Below are 15,960 nucleotides of genomic sequence, written 5' to 3' on the forward strand. Positions count from 1 at the left end.
AAAAGAAGAAAAGTAAGAGAATAATCATTGGAAAAGTTACTAAAAAATGGAACAGTTTGAGGGTTCCATTATATTGAGGGATATTAAGCCTTGTCAATAACCTTTCAACACCTAACAAATGCAAGAGGTCATTGGGCATATCAGCATAGAACAAAAATTCTTCCATTTTCGATAAGTCACATTAATGTTAGACATTGTACAGTACAATGTAATTTTTAAGATATATTTACCTGAGAGTTTGATTAGTGCCAGTAATATTTTAAGTATATAAAGCTTATATCTGTTATTAAGGTAATCTGTTAGGATTATATTATATTACAAGATAAACAAGTATGGATATTGTTATGTGTAGTATACCTCTAAATGTTGTTAATACATTGAGTACTAAAGTTCAAGAATAGAAAAGGGCTTTCAAGTTCAGTTAAAATTTGTTCTTCACATCTTTCTATAAGCCATAACCATAAGTCAATATCCATATAGATGTAATAAGAATGTGAAGTATTGAAATGCATAGGAAATTATCAAATTACCATTTCTAAGTTTTTCAATTAATTTAAAATTTTCAAGTGTTTTTTAAAAAAGTATTATATAGATAAAATAATATAGGAATATTGTTGCTAATGTTGAAATGGATATAAAATTATTAAAATAACCTATCCAGATACCATTTTGATTCTTTTCCAAAACGTTACTAGTCTTTTTAAAGAAAATATCGATATTTCGATAATGTTATTGTTAGTATGGGAATATTGTTGCTAATCTTCAATATCATTATTAATAAGAATTCCAAATATTGAAATGGATATTAAATTACTGAAACAAAATATCGACATGTCCATAAAATAATATCAGAATATTGTTCCTAATTTTTCATATCGATATTGATTAGAATGTGAAATGTGAAATTATTGAAATAATGCATAGAAATTTCGTAATGAAATGTTATATAAAACATTTGTAGTTTTCTATAAGTAAAAATCAATGTTGTACCATTTTATGCTTTTCATAAAATTTACTAGTATTTTTTAAAAAATAGCGATATTTCAACAAACTAATATCGGAATATTTTTGCTTTGATACCTATACTAACAACTATGTTAAATATTATATTATCGATATTATATAAATATCGATATTCCGATATCGGAGGAAAATATTGTTATTCCGATATCGGAGGAAAATATCGTTATTCCGATATTATCGGTTATTTCTGTTGTTTTGTTTTAGATTGAATGCAACTCTTCTTAGGTTAATTAAAGCATCACTTTACTTCCACTTAAATTATAAATTAAATAAGAAAAAAAATAACAATGAATAAATATAGGCATACATACATGTAAATGGGTATATTATGAGAAATTTAGTTTAAGCATTAAATTTTATGCAACAAAAATCTAAATTTAGCCCAAAAAGAATAAAATATGCAATTTTAAATAGAAAAACTCAAAACATGCAAATTTGTGAAGAAACCCCAAAAAAGGCAATTTGTTGAAGTATAAAATTAGTGTTATTTTAATCTCTTTTCTGTAATTCGAACTCCTGTTGAAATTTAGACAAATATTTAATTTTTGCAGAACTATGGTTTCTACTTATAATGACTTAGTTTTTTCAATTAATACATGGTGGGTGAGTAACCATAGGAATATGGTTTATTCCAAAAATATTTCTCACTTCCAATGTGAATTAATAAAGCACCTATAATTGATTAATATTTATAAGCCTAATTATAATAAAAATAATGTAAAAATGTATTGTGAACTACAAACGTGCAGATAATTATTTATTCTGTTACTGTAGCTGTGGGCCAACTCTGTGAGTTCAAAAGCCCTCTGGGGCCCACTCGGCCTCATGAAGTCCCCTCATTCTTAATTCTGTAAAAATCTGGTGGCTAAGCGGGATCATGAATACATCATCTCCTTGTATAACTGTTGTTCAAGAAATGGTACTTCCTTAAAATTTACTGGACTATAGCTTGGATTTACTGGAGTAAAGCTTGTAAATTACAACATAATAGCTCAATTTTTTATACATATTTCACCTTTGCTAAAATATTTTTAAAAGCCAAAAATGATGTTTTTATACATGTTTAAAACATTTTCGTATGACGGATCCTAATGAGCCACATTCTTCCAATTCTTTAGGTATTTTTTTAATGTTCTCATTCTTGGATTTAATTTTTACTCAGAATTCTAATAAATCTAATAATATTTTTGCCAAAGTAATTTAATATTTGTAAAAAATCGGCAACGAATATTAATTCTTTTAATTCTTGCTTAAACAGTAGGTATTTAACAGAGTATCTACAATGTATTTTTAAATTTTATGAATATGATTTGTTTAACATGACTAGACTTTCAACTTACAACAATTAAGAATTTGATTAATAAGATATCCAGCCGAAACAGAAATATACATCTGTAGGAAAAAAGAGGATTTGCGCGCTACCTATCTGTGAAGTAACAAACTATTAGTTGACAAAACTGCCGCTAGATAGCAAAGCAACAGTCTGTAGTTTTCTCCCAAGTTATTTTTTAAGTTTAAAAAAAAGTTCTGATTAAAAAACAAATTATGTAGTGAAATTAGAATGAGTTGTACTAATTTATAATTTTAGAAACAGTTATAAAAATTTCCTAATCTGCTGTTATATTTAATTATTATTATTCCTATTTAGAAAACAAGTTATTAGCATTCAAGGGAATTAACATTGTGAATTTTTTTTCCTCATTCTTTAAAGAGAGAGATTATGTGTTTTTTGGTCCAACCAAATGACAAAAACTATCAGTCGGGACCAAAATAATAGAACTTTTCCACCCCCTCTCAGGTCTAGGGGGGACGCTCACCTAGGGGGAATTTTGTCACCTATGGCCAATGAGGAGTCAGATTCAAAAAAAGTTACACCTCTAAGGGGGGTGGGAGAAAAGGGACAGGACAACTTGACCAGAAAAAAAGGGCATTGAAGACGATGCAGGAGACAAAGCCCTAAGAGGGATCTTTGAGCCCTGAAACGCCATCCTTATGACAATATCACACCAACGGTGAGGACATCATTACACCACCCAACTCAGCAGCTATATAGATCTATTAGGTAAAAATTCATAACATAACCAATATTATGAGGCAAACCATTTATCTGGATCATTACAATCATTTTATTCATATCATTGCAATAAACTATAAATAAATACTTAGTTCCTTTTTGCAGTTTATTTACTATCATATTACATAATACCACCCCTTATTATATTATATAATTAATGATAAAAATATTTTATAAATATAAAGGTATTTAATTGGTAACTAGTAAACACAAAATAGGTCTTTGGAAAATAATCCAACTATAATAATAGTTTTGCAGGACTTAATAAGTAATAATGTAATAATCATATTTTATGGCATCTCTAACAGATATGACATAACATAGCAAAGGAATTATAATTCCACTAAAAATGTTTAATTTCTTTTAATTTATATTTGTATTTTTTAAATAATTAATCATTAAAAAAAAAATAATCACATCACTTCAAAAATCCACAAGATTTTTTCATGTTCAATTCGGCATGGAATGATTGTCTGGCCACATTTACAGTTTCAGATGTAATCAAAAACAAATTGAGCTACAAGATTTCACAGATCAGGCAAGATTAGAGCCAAGGGTTTATTAATAGTATGGGGTGAGAGGCCTTGCAATAAATGTTTATGTATCGCCTTGTATCAACTAAAATTTGCTCTGCCAAGGAAAATTATTTAATAGTTGATAAACTTACTACACAAGATGGCAATAGAATAAAATAATGTCTAAAACTATAAATCTTATTTCAATAATGAAACAGATTCACAGATATTTTTGAAAAAGTAAGGTTTATAAACAGTTAAAGTATATAGAAGGAAGCAAAATAAAAGTAACATTAATTATAATATTAATTTAAGAAAAGAATGCTACTAATGGCTAGTTTGTCTACAGGCCTATATCACTCCATAATAACATACATCAAATTTACTAAGTGTATAATTATGAACAGTTGTAAATTCCGATAAAGATAAAAAAAATTAAGAACATTCACATATGTTTTATAATGAAAATTTATTGCAAAAATAACTATTCCTGATGAGTTAATGGTAAAGTAAAAAATATATACATTTCACCGGCTGCTTTGTTTTGAAACTTCTACAAATTAATTACTTATAGCAATGAACTCGTGTAAGTTTTCTTGAATGTTGCATTAGCAACTCATTTCTTAGGTTCAGATGTATAATATGTGCAATTATTTCCAATATAGAAGCAATAAAAAAAAAGAAAAATCTCTTTGTTTTAATAATGTAGTAAACAAAAAAAAAAAATACTCCCATGACAATTCCCTTGAATGCAAATAACTTCTTCATTTACTAGAAACTTTTATAACGACTAAATAAAAGAACAGATTAGGAAATTTTTATATATGTTTCTAGAATTTTAAATGAGTAAAGCTTATTCTAATTCATTACATAATTTGGGTTTAGATGAGAACTTTTTTTTAAAACTCAGAAATACTAACTTGGAAGAAAAACTACAGATTTGTTTTGCTATCTAGCGGCAGTTTTATCAACTAATAGTTTGTTATCTCACCAACAGGTAGCATACCCTTCCTTTTTTTCCCTTTAGAGATGCATGTTTATAAAGAAATTAAAAGAATTTATTGTTATCATGTGTTTTATAAATGTTCAATTACTTCGGCTAAAAATAATAGATTCTTTAAAATTCTTATTAAAAATTAAATCCATGAATGTGAAAGTTGAAATCTAAAATAACAAAAACATACGTAGAAGGAACAGTTTGGTTCATTCAGCCCCTTATTAAAAAATATTTTAAAGTAGAAATAATCATAAACAATTAAAAATATGAAGTAGATGGTCAGGTTTGCAGTCAAAAAGAACAAAAATAGTTAACAACTATTTATTACTGACGTTTCGTCCCCCTTGGTAGGGCTTCATAAGGGCTGTTAAAGTTGATAGCTCTACCAAGTGAGGAGAAACGTCAGAAATAAATAGTTATTAATCTTTTTCACTGCAACTCTGACCATCTTCTTCATATTTGGAATTATACAGTCAATTATTTACATATATAATAAAACATTAAGCTTTTCTGTTGTAGTTTTTCAACGGTTATGATTAATTTTTATTATAACTAGGCTTTATACACACCAGATAAAATAATAATTAATTACAAGTGGTTTATAAATTGAAAATTGTAAAGTAAGAAATATTCTTCATCTAAAGCAACTTAATATGTGTTAAACCCTTCAGATCCTACTTCCATACGTTAATAAAAATCGTAATCCATTTGAGAACTCCCTAATAAGTAGGAACTAGATTTTGTTAAAACTCGGATAAACCTCAACTTAAATTCAAATCATTAAATTGATGTTCTGCTGACACAAGTTTTATACTGCATGTTTTAAGGTTGCTGCACGAAATTGCATTTTTACATAATTTTTTGAGTTTCAACAATGAAATCATCATTTTATTGACAAATTTATTCATAATTCATGAAAAAAAAAATTTAAATAAACAATAATGTAGGTTTTCTTATCTTAGCCACTAGATATAGTTTGGCCATGGAATTTAAAATTGTAGATAATTGGATGTTTTTCTCTTTTTGAGCTAAATCATACAATTTTTATTGCATATTTTGCACCTTTTAACCTAAATTAGATTATTTTGACTTTAGCAGCATAAAACTGATTGCTTGAAGCAAAGTTTCAATATTTTACACAAACATATATGTGTTTTCTTTATTAAATTTAAAGTTTACCATAGAAACTTAGATTCACAACCCACCATCCATTCATTATTCATCTGACTTGTAGTGGTTAGTTCTAATTTTTTAATTCAGTTTTAAATCTTGCTTTAGTCAAGAGTATTTAGTGGATTTACTTTGATTCAAAGAAGATTAGATAAGCTTTCCACATATCAATGTTATAAATCAAACAATAAAGTTGAATTTTTGCAGGATTTGGATATTTCAAACAATTTTACTGCAGGATTTTCACATTTTGGGTTTTTTTTTCTTCACAAAAATCCAGTCTCTATTAATGATTAAGCCATCTATCTAAAGGTAAAAAATATTTTAATCAAGATTATGTTTTTAAAATTAAAAAAAAAAGTTTCAAATAAATTATTTTACAATTTTAATTAAGAAATTATCTAAACTAATGGTCTTTACCAAGTTCTTCACTAATTCTGGCTAGTCCATCTATAATTATAATTTTTCCAAGTTATAAAATAAGCATAATTTTTTATTTGTTATTGCACTCCTTTGGGTCTCTCCTCTATCCTTAGTATTTAACTGAGGGTGAAACCACTCAATCTTCTCTGTCCTTTCCCAAGCATCTCTCTGAAGGATAAAATGCTATAGGTGGGAGGGTCATTTGGAGCAGAATATTTAGTTCTGCTTCAATACATTTAATGTGAATTGGGTTAAGGATATCAGGATGTAGAATAAAGGTTTTAGAAAGGTGTTGTCCAAATGTTTGTGATTTTTCTTCATCAGTTCTGGTCCAGGTTTGGGATTCGGTGAGAAGTGGGTGGTTAAAATCTTTGAAATTCAACAGTTTTTTGGTGGTCCTCCATAATGATTTGTCAGTAGTATGATTTTCGGTAAAGTTAATTAAATTTTGGATTTGGTATTTTCTGACTTCTACTTTTAGTTTGCTAGTCAATTTGGTGTAATATGTTTTGTCAGTTGGAAATCTGGTCCTATACCACTTCGATCATACTCTGCGTTTTTCCCTTAATAAGATACGAATATGCTATGGCAGGTTATTTTGTTTATTGTTATTGATTCTATTAGCTGATGTGTTGTCAGTTATATTTGTTCTTATTGATGATGTGAGTTTTTCAATAGCTTCGGTAATGTCATCTACTGCGAGTACTTTAAGAACTGACCTACCGTTAAGAGGGTACTTAGGGGACAATATCAAAAAGGTTGCTAGGACAAATAATAAAACAATATAAATTAACAATTTCTATATTTCCTTCAAATAACACCTTAGGAACCCTTTCTATAAGTACAGGTACTATAGATATTTACAAAAATAGATCAAATCAATTCAACTTTAAAGTTATATATTCCATAAAACAGATCATTGATATCTTATTTGACTAAAGTAATGAAAATAATTTGAAATTTACTTGAAATATATCACAACTGTATTTTTATAATTAATATAATAAATAGATTAAATGTAAAAATTTTAAAGGTAAAACTATCTTACAATGCTTTACAAAAGTATCGGAAATCACCTCTGATAGAACACATTTGTTAGGAAGCATAATATATGTAATAAATATAATTAAATTTCATTTATTAAATATTATTCAGCAGAAAATTAAAATATGATAAGTTAAAAAGATATTTGAAAACTATTAAATATTAAATCAATAAAATTAAAATATGTAAATAGAGATTTATAAATAATACAATATAATAACATTGGAATTGGTCCACAAGTAATTAACAATCATCAAATTTTAAACGTCCAGATATAATTTATTTTTTGTTAATTATTTCAATTATTTATTTATTTTTTATTGTAATTTAATATTATAGTTATAAGTGAACCATAGAAAGAAATGAAAATATTTTTCAACTAATATTAGTAGCATGCTTTAAATTATATGATCAACACACATTTTCTCTGCTTAGACGCTGATGAAATAAAAGAAAGTGAATAATTTCTAAATTATTCACAATTAATTATACATGCTAGATGATAAAAATTTGTACATTAAAAATATTTTACTCTTTATGTTGAGTAAGAGATTCTGCAAAGTATTTTGTACATGATTAATATTATTATTTATTTTTTTTAATAAGTACAATGCAATTAAACAAATATTCATGATTTGTATCATTCAAAATAATATTAATATCTATTTACAATTATATACATATATTTCATTTTGTAATATACATACGAAAATATGTATGCTCTTTATATACCGAATCAGAGTAAAAGGAATAATACAATTTTCAATCATATTGTTTACAACATTTGGCATGATAAGCAAAGGGAAATTACAATAATAATTTCAAAAACTAATAAAAACTTTGTCAGAACTGTTTAGAAGTAGTTCATCATCAATTAAAATTAAAAATATTAAATTAAATTGTGGCCATAAATTATGATAATTTGAATAATAACTGAAATAACACAGTAATAAATAATTTAAAATTAATGTAGAGACTTACTAAATGTATTAAAAGTAAAAAGAATTAGAAATAAAAATTTACTGTCTTCAAAAAAGTACATACTGCTCGTTCACCGCAACATCAAAAACATGATTTTGGAGATGATACAATAGGGGTATTCATGCTAAACCGTGTTAAATGGAGAAATATTTCCTTCTTTTACCATGTTAAAACGATATAACATATAAAATGGTTGAGAGTCTGTTCCTAGGTTTGATAAATGGAGAATGACAACACGAAACAGATCAGCTGAGCTCGTCATCATTTTGTTTGTTGTCGGTTAGGTTACTTGCTTTTAGTTTGTATTTTGATTGTGTTAGTATTGTTTTGGATATTTTTAAACCTAACAAAGCAATGGATAACAATAATAATAATATAACGACAGTTGTCAATTAGCTCTTCTTGATTTTCTTCCTCACAAGTAAGAAGATCAACAAGACGCTCAGTGGCCAAACTCCCACTTTTAACTCACTTTAGGCATTACTTTAATCAAAACTCAGAAGTAAACAATAACAAGAAGTTTTAGAAGGAAAGGTTATAAAACAAGTTGCTCAGAAAATCCGCTAGGAGCACTTCTTATGCATTTACCGTTTAACATGACTTTAAATAGGGTTGCTCACAATCCTATAGTTATAATATTTAACACGGAAAAACATTTTACGTTTAACACAATATCATGAATACCCCTTATATCACTACTTTGCTTGAATAGTGCCACATCTGACAAAAAATTTATATGTATTTATTTTTGTATTAAAAATTTTTTTTTTTCAAATTTTCTTTAATTTATTCAATAATAAATAAACAAACTAATAATCATTGGTTTTTTTTCATATACAAGATATTTCAGATACCTGAATTAATGAACAAAATAAAGAAATATTTTAGACATGATTAAACACAATTAATCTGGTGTTAGGCTGACAAGTAGCTTTATAATATGAAATATTAAGCTTTTTTGTGGTAATATTTTTGTATACATTATAAAAATGAAGATTTAAAAAAACTAAGGAGTAGAGTAAGTATAAAAAAAAGTTTTGTTTGGTTTGGATTTAAAATATTTGATATAGTTCCTTACACTTATCAATAATGCAATTATAATCAGATACTTTACAACCATAACTATTAGAATTCATAAAATATTATAGAATCTTATTTTAAAGACAAATAAACATTCATGGGACAGTTGTTTGTATGTCAAACAAGGAAATAATTAAAATAAAAAATTACTTTATTACTTAAAAATAATTATTAAATAATAAAGAAGATTATTAAAGGTAGGCAATGTGATGCTTTGTTTCATTCTTAAGTAATTTTAATTTTCTTTTCATTAATGAAATAATATATCCAGATATTAATTTATTCAGTATTCTATATAATTCAATAAATGTATTACTGAAAAATAAATAGTTTTAGAGAACAATTTCTCTGTATGAAATTAATAAAATACAGCAATCATTTTATATTATCAAGCAAGTTAAAAAAAAATCTAGAACTGTCCATTATCTTAAGCTCAAACATAAAAAAAATTCTATAAATCAACTGGACACTGTCAGTCGTCATCTTTTAATTTCACATATAGACAACATGATAGAATCATTCCAAAAATTTCAATAACGCTGAATCCAAGTCCGACTGCGCACATTATCACCAACTGGTCTTGGAGATCAAATGTAAACTTGTGAACGCAACCCTGGAAGCAGGAATTAACATTATTAAATAACATAATGTAATATTTTAAAATTAATTAAAAAAGGAAAATTGATTAGTTTTTACTTATTCTCACATCTAAAGTATAGTTTGATGATTACAAGGGTCAATATAAAAAAATAAATATGAGAATTTTTATTTTTATTTATATATAATATTATAGACTCTAGTCTCAGGGCGGGTTTCTAGGCAATCAGAAACAGACACTAATTTTTAATAACACTTAACTAATTAATAACTCTTTTTACGATGTATTTAAATTAAGGTACAAAACTAACCAATTTCATAGAATCTTCTTTTGATGATTTTCTTTGACTTATTTAACAAACCAACACTTGCTGTAAACAATCTTTCAGCAAACAAACACAAACAAAACAAAACCTAGGTCCTCTAAAAGTTTTTAATTGACTTCTCATCCACTGAAGTATGTTGTTTGGCGACCCAAACAAAGAATCCTTTTTTCTTCGTGGGTGACTCTCCGATGTCTCCTTTTTCAAGATGTCCACCCTTGAGCTGGACAAGAAATGATGAGGACCTCCTCATCCTGGAAACATCAGTCCCTGTCCACGCGTAAGCAACGAATGTCCAAAACCAAGTTTTCTTCCTTCCCCTTCTCTCCTTGTTAGTTCTCAACATCGATTGTAGCACTAAGGTTTTGAGTTTTTTAATCTGATTTCCTTTATGAATAATTTTCTTTAATATTTTTTCTTAAATGTATTGTAATTTCAATTATGATGGCAAATTAAAATAAAGTTTTTTTAAAATATTTGAATCTGCTCCAACATGGCTGTGATTCAACAATTTTTTGCAGGCCACCATCTTGGCTTTGTTTTGAATAATATATTTATTACAGACAATAAAAATTGGTTAGCTTGCTTTTAGGTTTAATACTACAAATAAACATGTTGAAATGATAAATCACATTAAACCTACTAAAAATCATTTATATATAAAAAATAACGATTTACTCATAAAAGAGCATATTACAATCTAGATGATTGACCACGTGTATTTTTGAAGGAGATGTTCAGGGCTGCAGTTGAGAAGAAATAATTTCAACTATTTGTTGATTATCGTCGTTTCAAACCACTAAGTAGTTCTTCATCTGGACTAAAATAAAAAGATACAAAGAAGGCTAGGCCAATATAAGAGTAAAGAAAGTGACATTAAATAAATCCAACTTACTATTTCATTTAATGTCATTTTTTTACTCTTACACAGGTTCTATCTTCTTTGTATCGTTTTATTTTAACCCTGATGAATACTTACAATGTGGGTCAAAATGTCGGCAATCAATGAATAGCTGAAAACTACTTTTTCTTCTCGACTTCACTTCTGGGACCCTAACCATCTCCTTCAAAGATAATAAATTATTTTCAATTGCAATCTAATTTAAATCACTATCATTTTATTTTTTAAAATCAGACATCCAACAATCATATGAACTGGTCAGTTGATAGAATAACTAACTCCATAAGATCAATATATATATTTTTAATACTGATTCTATTGCAACTTAGCGTTAATAAATGGTTAAACAAAATTTAAATAAATTCTTTTATTCATTCTGGAAAATATCCCTTTACAATAATACTAAAAAAAAAAAAATTTAATGGGCTTTAGAGTCTTAGAGTAAAGAATAATAATTAAAAAAATAATACATAATAAAATATGAAAAATGAAGTCATTTTTAGGCCTTTGAACAGAAAAAAGTAAACTCATGATATTAATAAATCAGAAAAAAAAAGTATTTATAGAGTGATACTAATTAAAAGTATAAATATTTAAAGAGTTCATGCAACAGTTTGTAAGTAGGTATGGAATATCTAATATAATTCTACAAGGATATAAATATACGAGGATTGAATGATAAGGAAATGATGAAATGAGCAGGATTTGAAGATGAAAAGGGTATGGAAGTGACAGATGGATATATGAAAGGAATTGCCTTAAAAAGGATCTAGTAAGCAAGTATCTTTCAAAAGCTACAGTTTTATTGATGGGTAGTTGTATATAAGTCTGAATACCAATAATGAGTATTGTGAAAATGAACATACGATTTGAATTTAAGGATATTTTAGATGTGTGATGAAAGATGGGGTTGGAGAACTTGGTAAAGGAAGGATGCCAGAAAGTACTTTCAATGGTAGGTTAAAACCACTTCAACTCTGGATAAGTGTCTGGGGATTCAGAAGATGAAGGCAATTTATTAATCAATTTAATTTTGCCACGAGAACCCCAGCAACAACACTAAATACCGTACAACAATAGTCAAAGTTGGAAAATACTAAGTAGCTAGGAGTAGTCTATCGGCTTGAGACAGAATGTAAATTTTAGTAAACTGTGATAGATTGATACTTCTATCATTCTTTTAAAAGAAAAGATAAGAAGTTTGGGATGAGAAATATTATTGAAAGTCATTTTCTGAAAATTGTCTTGATATTGGGTGAACTGCCTGTAATGTTCAAATGACCAAGTACATAGAATAAAATAAGTTATAGGAAAGGTTATTTGTCCGACAAAAAAAATATATAAATAACAAATAAACCCTTTTGAACTGTCTTAAATAAAAACTGGAAGTATATAATTAAAATATATGTATATATAGTTGACCGTAAGGATTTAAATATAAGAAAATGGTCAGGGTTGCGGTAAAAAAAAGAACAAATAGTTTAAAACTATTTTAATGTCCGACGTTTTGCCCCAATTTGCAGGGCTTCATCAGGGCTAAAAAGATACAAAAAAAAAGAAAACTGAGAATACTACAACAATAAGTTATAATAAGGTAATTTAAGCTAGGATAAATATTATGTAAAAATAAAGTGATAAGAAATTACATATAAATAAAAGGAAGGAAGACATAAAATAGTATCAGTATAAAATAAACTTGAATAAACAATGATAAGAATAAAAAAATAAGTTTTTTTTTTTAATATCTTATTAATATTTTATTCTTATCATTGTTTATTCAAGTTTATTATATACTGATACTATTTTATGTCTTCCTTCCTTTTATTTATATGTCATTTCTTATCACTTTATTTTTACATAATATTTATTCTAGCTTAAATTACCTTATTGTTTTAATATTCTCAGTTTTCTTTTTTTTGTATCTATTTAGCCTGATGAAGCCCTGCAAGGTGGGGCGAAACGTCGGATATTAAAATAGTTTCAAACTATTTGTTCTTTTTTTGACCACAACCCTGACCATCTTCTTATATATAATTAAAATAAATATAAGACACTTACCGTATAAGGTATGTTGCTTGGGTGCTGACTCTTTCCACAGCCTTCGGACATGGACTTACAGCACGAGTCTGGAACTAAATTTGTTGTATTTATTTCATGTTTCCACCTGCTATTTTCCCAGTTCTCGAAACCACTAGCTCCACAGCATTTGTACTATAAGAAATAATAAGAGAATAATATAAAACAAATACACTTGATAAAAAATAAAATGATAACACTTATATTTAATAAATAAGTTGTTTTATTTATAATAATAAACATTATCCAAGTATTCGTAACCTTGTTGATTAAAATGTGATACTAACTCACATTGAGTTAGTAAAATTTACAGGCAATTATGCCCGGCTCAATTAACACAGCTAAAATAAATCTGTTAGTCACTATAGCATTTATTTCTTATGTATTTTACTATAAACAACTTATCACAATGCTATTATATAATTATTATATTAGTTGAGGTAGGTTATATAATAGTGCTTGAGATGGATAGATGTGAAATAGAAATTTTTAATAAATAATATATTGACAAGCAGGTTCATTTTAACTGTATTAAATTGACGTGAGCATAATAGCCTGCAAATTTTAATAAAGCAATCTGAGGCTGCGATACTAAAATGAAAATTGTCCTTGACGTTGGCCAGATTAGCCAAAACATTGGACTTGTTTATATATTTTATATATAAATAAAGAAATAAATATATTTTAATAAAGAAGGTTGTGACTATTTGGATAATTTTTGATATTATTTATAAAACTACCAATCTCAAATAAGATAATAAAAATATATACAGAATACATTGTTATTTTTAACTGAAATAAAATTTATTACTAATTTAAAGATTTTTGTTGTTTTCTTTTAGAAATTTATGAACAAAAAAAAATTAAATTAAATTATTTACGTGTTAAATTTCTAAAAAATTGTCAGTATGTTTATTTCTGTTTTGTATCTTATCTATTTTTATTCTTAATAATTGTGTATTATATGTTTATGAAGTTGAAGTAACAGGAATTTAAATCTTGTATATCTGATTTTTTGTTTGGTGCCTATAGTCTTACATTTTTCTATACAATCGAAATACATCTTGTTAAAAGAAGGGCCAAAGACCATTTTATTATTTTTTTAAAAATGCTGTTTCAGTGCACATTTGTTGTTTTTGCTTTCAGTAACCTATATATGGAATATTTAGTAAGGGAAAGTATTGTGATCTTGAAAAACTTCAAATTTGAGTTTTCGATGAAAATACATGTTTTGAGGTACCCTGAGTCTAAAAATCCTAGTATCTCAAAATGGCCAGTGAATCAATCATAAATTTAATTTTCAAAGAATAGTACTTAAAAAAAATAAAAACAATACCTCTTGCTGCATTTTGTCGATGGCAAATGTTTCTTCGATTCCGAATCCATATTGTTGTACAAAAGTGTCGTTTAAATTGTGTTGCAAATCAGCTTCCACTTGGTTTCTGTATACATATGCGAGGATTCCAACCATCTCCTCCATCAAGAAGATGAATAAAAGTAAAAACGTATACTGAAAAAAAAATTAAAAAATTTGTGATTATGATACACTAAGACTTAATGATAAATGAAAAATAATCAATAAAAATATATAATAAGTTATGTGGCCTGATTTCTGTAATTTTTACTTTCTACACTTAAATACTTCGATTTCATTATATTTTGAACAAACGTTGTTATATACATTATTTAGACAAGCTTAGTCCTTCTGTTATATTGTGTTCTTATATTTAGTTCACTAAATACTCCTTACGTGTGTCGATGTGATTTCGTAAAATTGATTAGTTCGACTCCAACTGAAGGTAAGATGTACTCTTCTCTTCCTCAGAGATCCACAACAATGCATATAGAAATAGGCTAACTACCTGGTTAGGAGATGAATTAACAGAATGAGTTTAATGGGAGTTAGGCATAAATCATCATAGGATGAAAACTTCACTCCTTAGGGAACCAGCCTATTGGTCATGAAGGGGATGACAAGCCCTACAGGAACTAGCTAAAGGCCCTTGCAGGAAGGAAATTTCACTCCCCTATATTCGTGTGGGGATAGCAAGTTATACAGGAACTAGCAGTAGGTTCTTATGAAAGGAAGAAAAGGTTTAGGAAGGAGGACGGATCCAGAGAAGGTATTCTATTTCGCTATATATAATATTCCAAACAAATTGTTTTTATTCTCAAAAATTATTTTTAAATTGAAAAATGTGATCTTCACTACTTAATTCTCTTATTAAAAATCCAATGAAGAACTAGTAAATAAATAAAAAAAATTGTATTTCTGTATTTCATTCTTTCCTGTTACTAAAACTAGTTCCCAATATTTCACTTTTTTTTTTAAAGTCATAGACAAAAAGGTTAGATGCTTTTAGTAGAATGATTATTAGTAAATTTGTTTCAAGATAAATTCTTTCTGACTCAGGTGAAAAAAGCTTCATTATTTTTAGCGACATTTTAGATAAACGAGCTCATCTGTATTAAAGATTAATTTTCCTAAAAGCTTTTATCAATTTTAAAGTACAGATTTCTCATTTTTTAAAAATAAATTTCGTTCAGTTTGGAAAAATATTGATGTAAAACACTAAGGTTCCCGATCAGCTGAAACCCTGTTAAATACGATCCGATAGCAGCAAGCCATGAAAACGCGCCTTAATATTGTTCCTTTAGTTTTACTAACTTATGTAAGCAATATGCAGTACGGGTAAGTATTGAGACCTCGAAAAAATTTGAATTCCAGTTTTCGACAGAAATATATAATATAAAAT

General features: G+C 27.0%; 1 protein-coding gene across 1 annotated transcript; it reads right to left on the bottom strand.

Moving 5' to 3' along the window:
• Positions 1-9,779: 9,779 nt before the first annotated feature.
• On the bottom strand, positions 9,780-14,675 carry LOC106678386 (CD151 antigen). The gene is made up of 3 exons (XM_024360129.2): positions 14,541-14,675; positions 13,187-13,339; positions 9,780-9,920 (listed from the first exon to the last, which is right to left on the bottom strand). Exons 1-3 carry the CDS (start codon positions 14,673-14,675, stop codon positions 9,780-9,782), a joined length of 429 nt encoding a protein of 142 aa, XP_024215897.2.
• Between the last annotated feature and the right edge of the window lie 1,285 nt (positions 14,676-15,960).

This window comes from Halyomorpha halys, unplaced genomic scaffold, assembly GCF_000696795.3.
Source record: "Halyomorpha halys isolate HHAL.00 unplaced genomic scaffold, Hhal_1.1 Scaffold137.1, whole genome shotgun sequence".
NCBI lineage: Eukaryota > Metazoa > Arthropoda > Insecta > Hemiptera > Pentatomidae > Halyomorpha > Halyomorpha halys.

Bases quoted from the DNA above. Each gene is read 5' to 3' on its own strand.
- LOC106678386 (XM_024360129.2), bottom strand. From the start codon at position 14,675: ATGGTTGGAATCCTCGCATATGTATACAGAAACCAAGTGGAAGCTGAT. The intron at 13,340-14,540 runs GTATTGTTTTTA...TATTTCTTATAG, and splicing joins TCGACAAAATGCAGCAAGAG to TACAAATGCTGTGGAGCTAG. The intron at 9,921-13,186 runs GTAAGTGTCTTA...TCCTGCTTCCAG, and splicing joins CAAGCAACATACCTTATACG to GGTTGCGTTCACAAGTTTAC.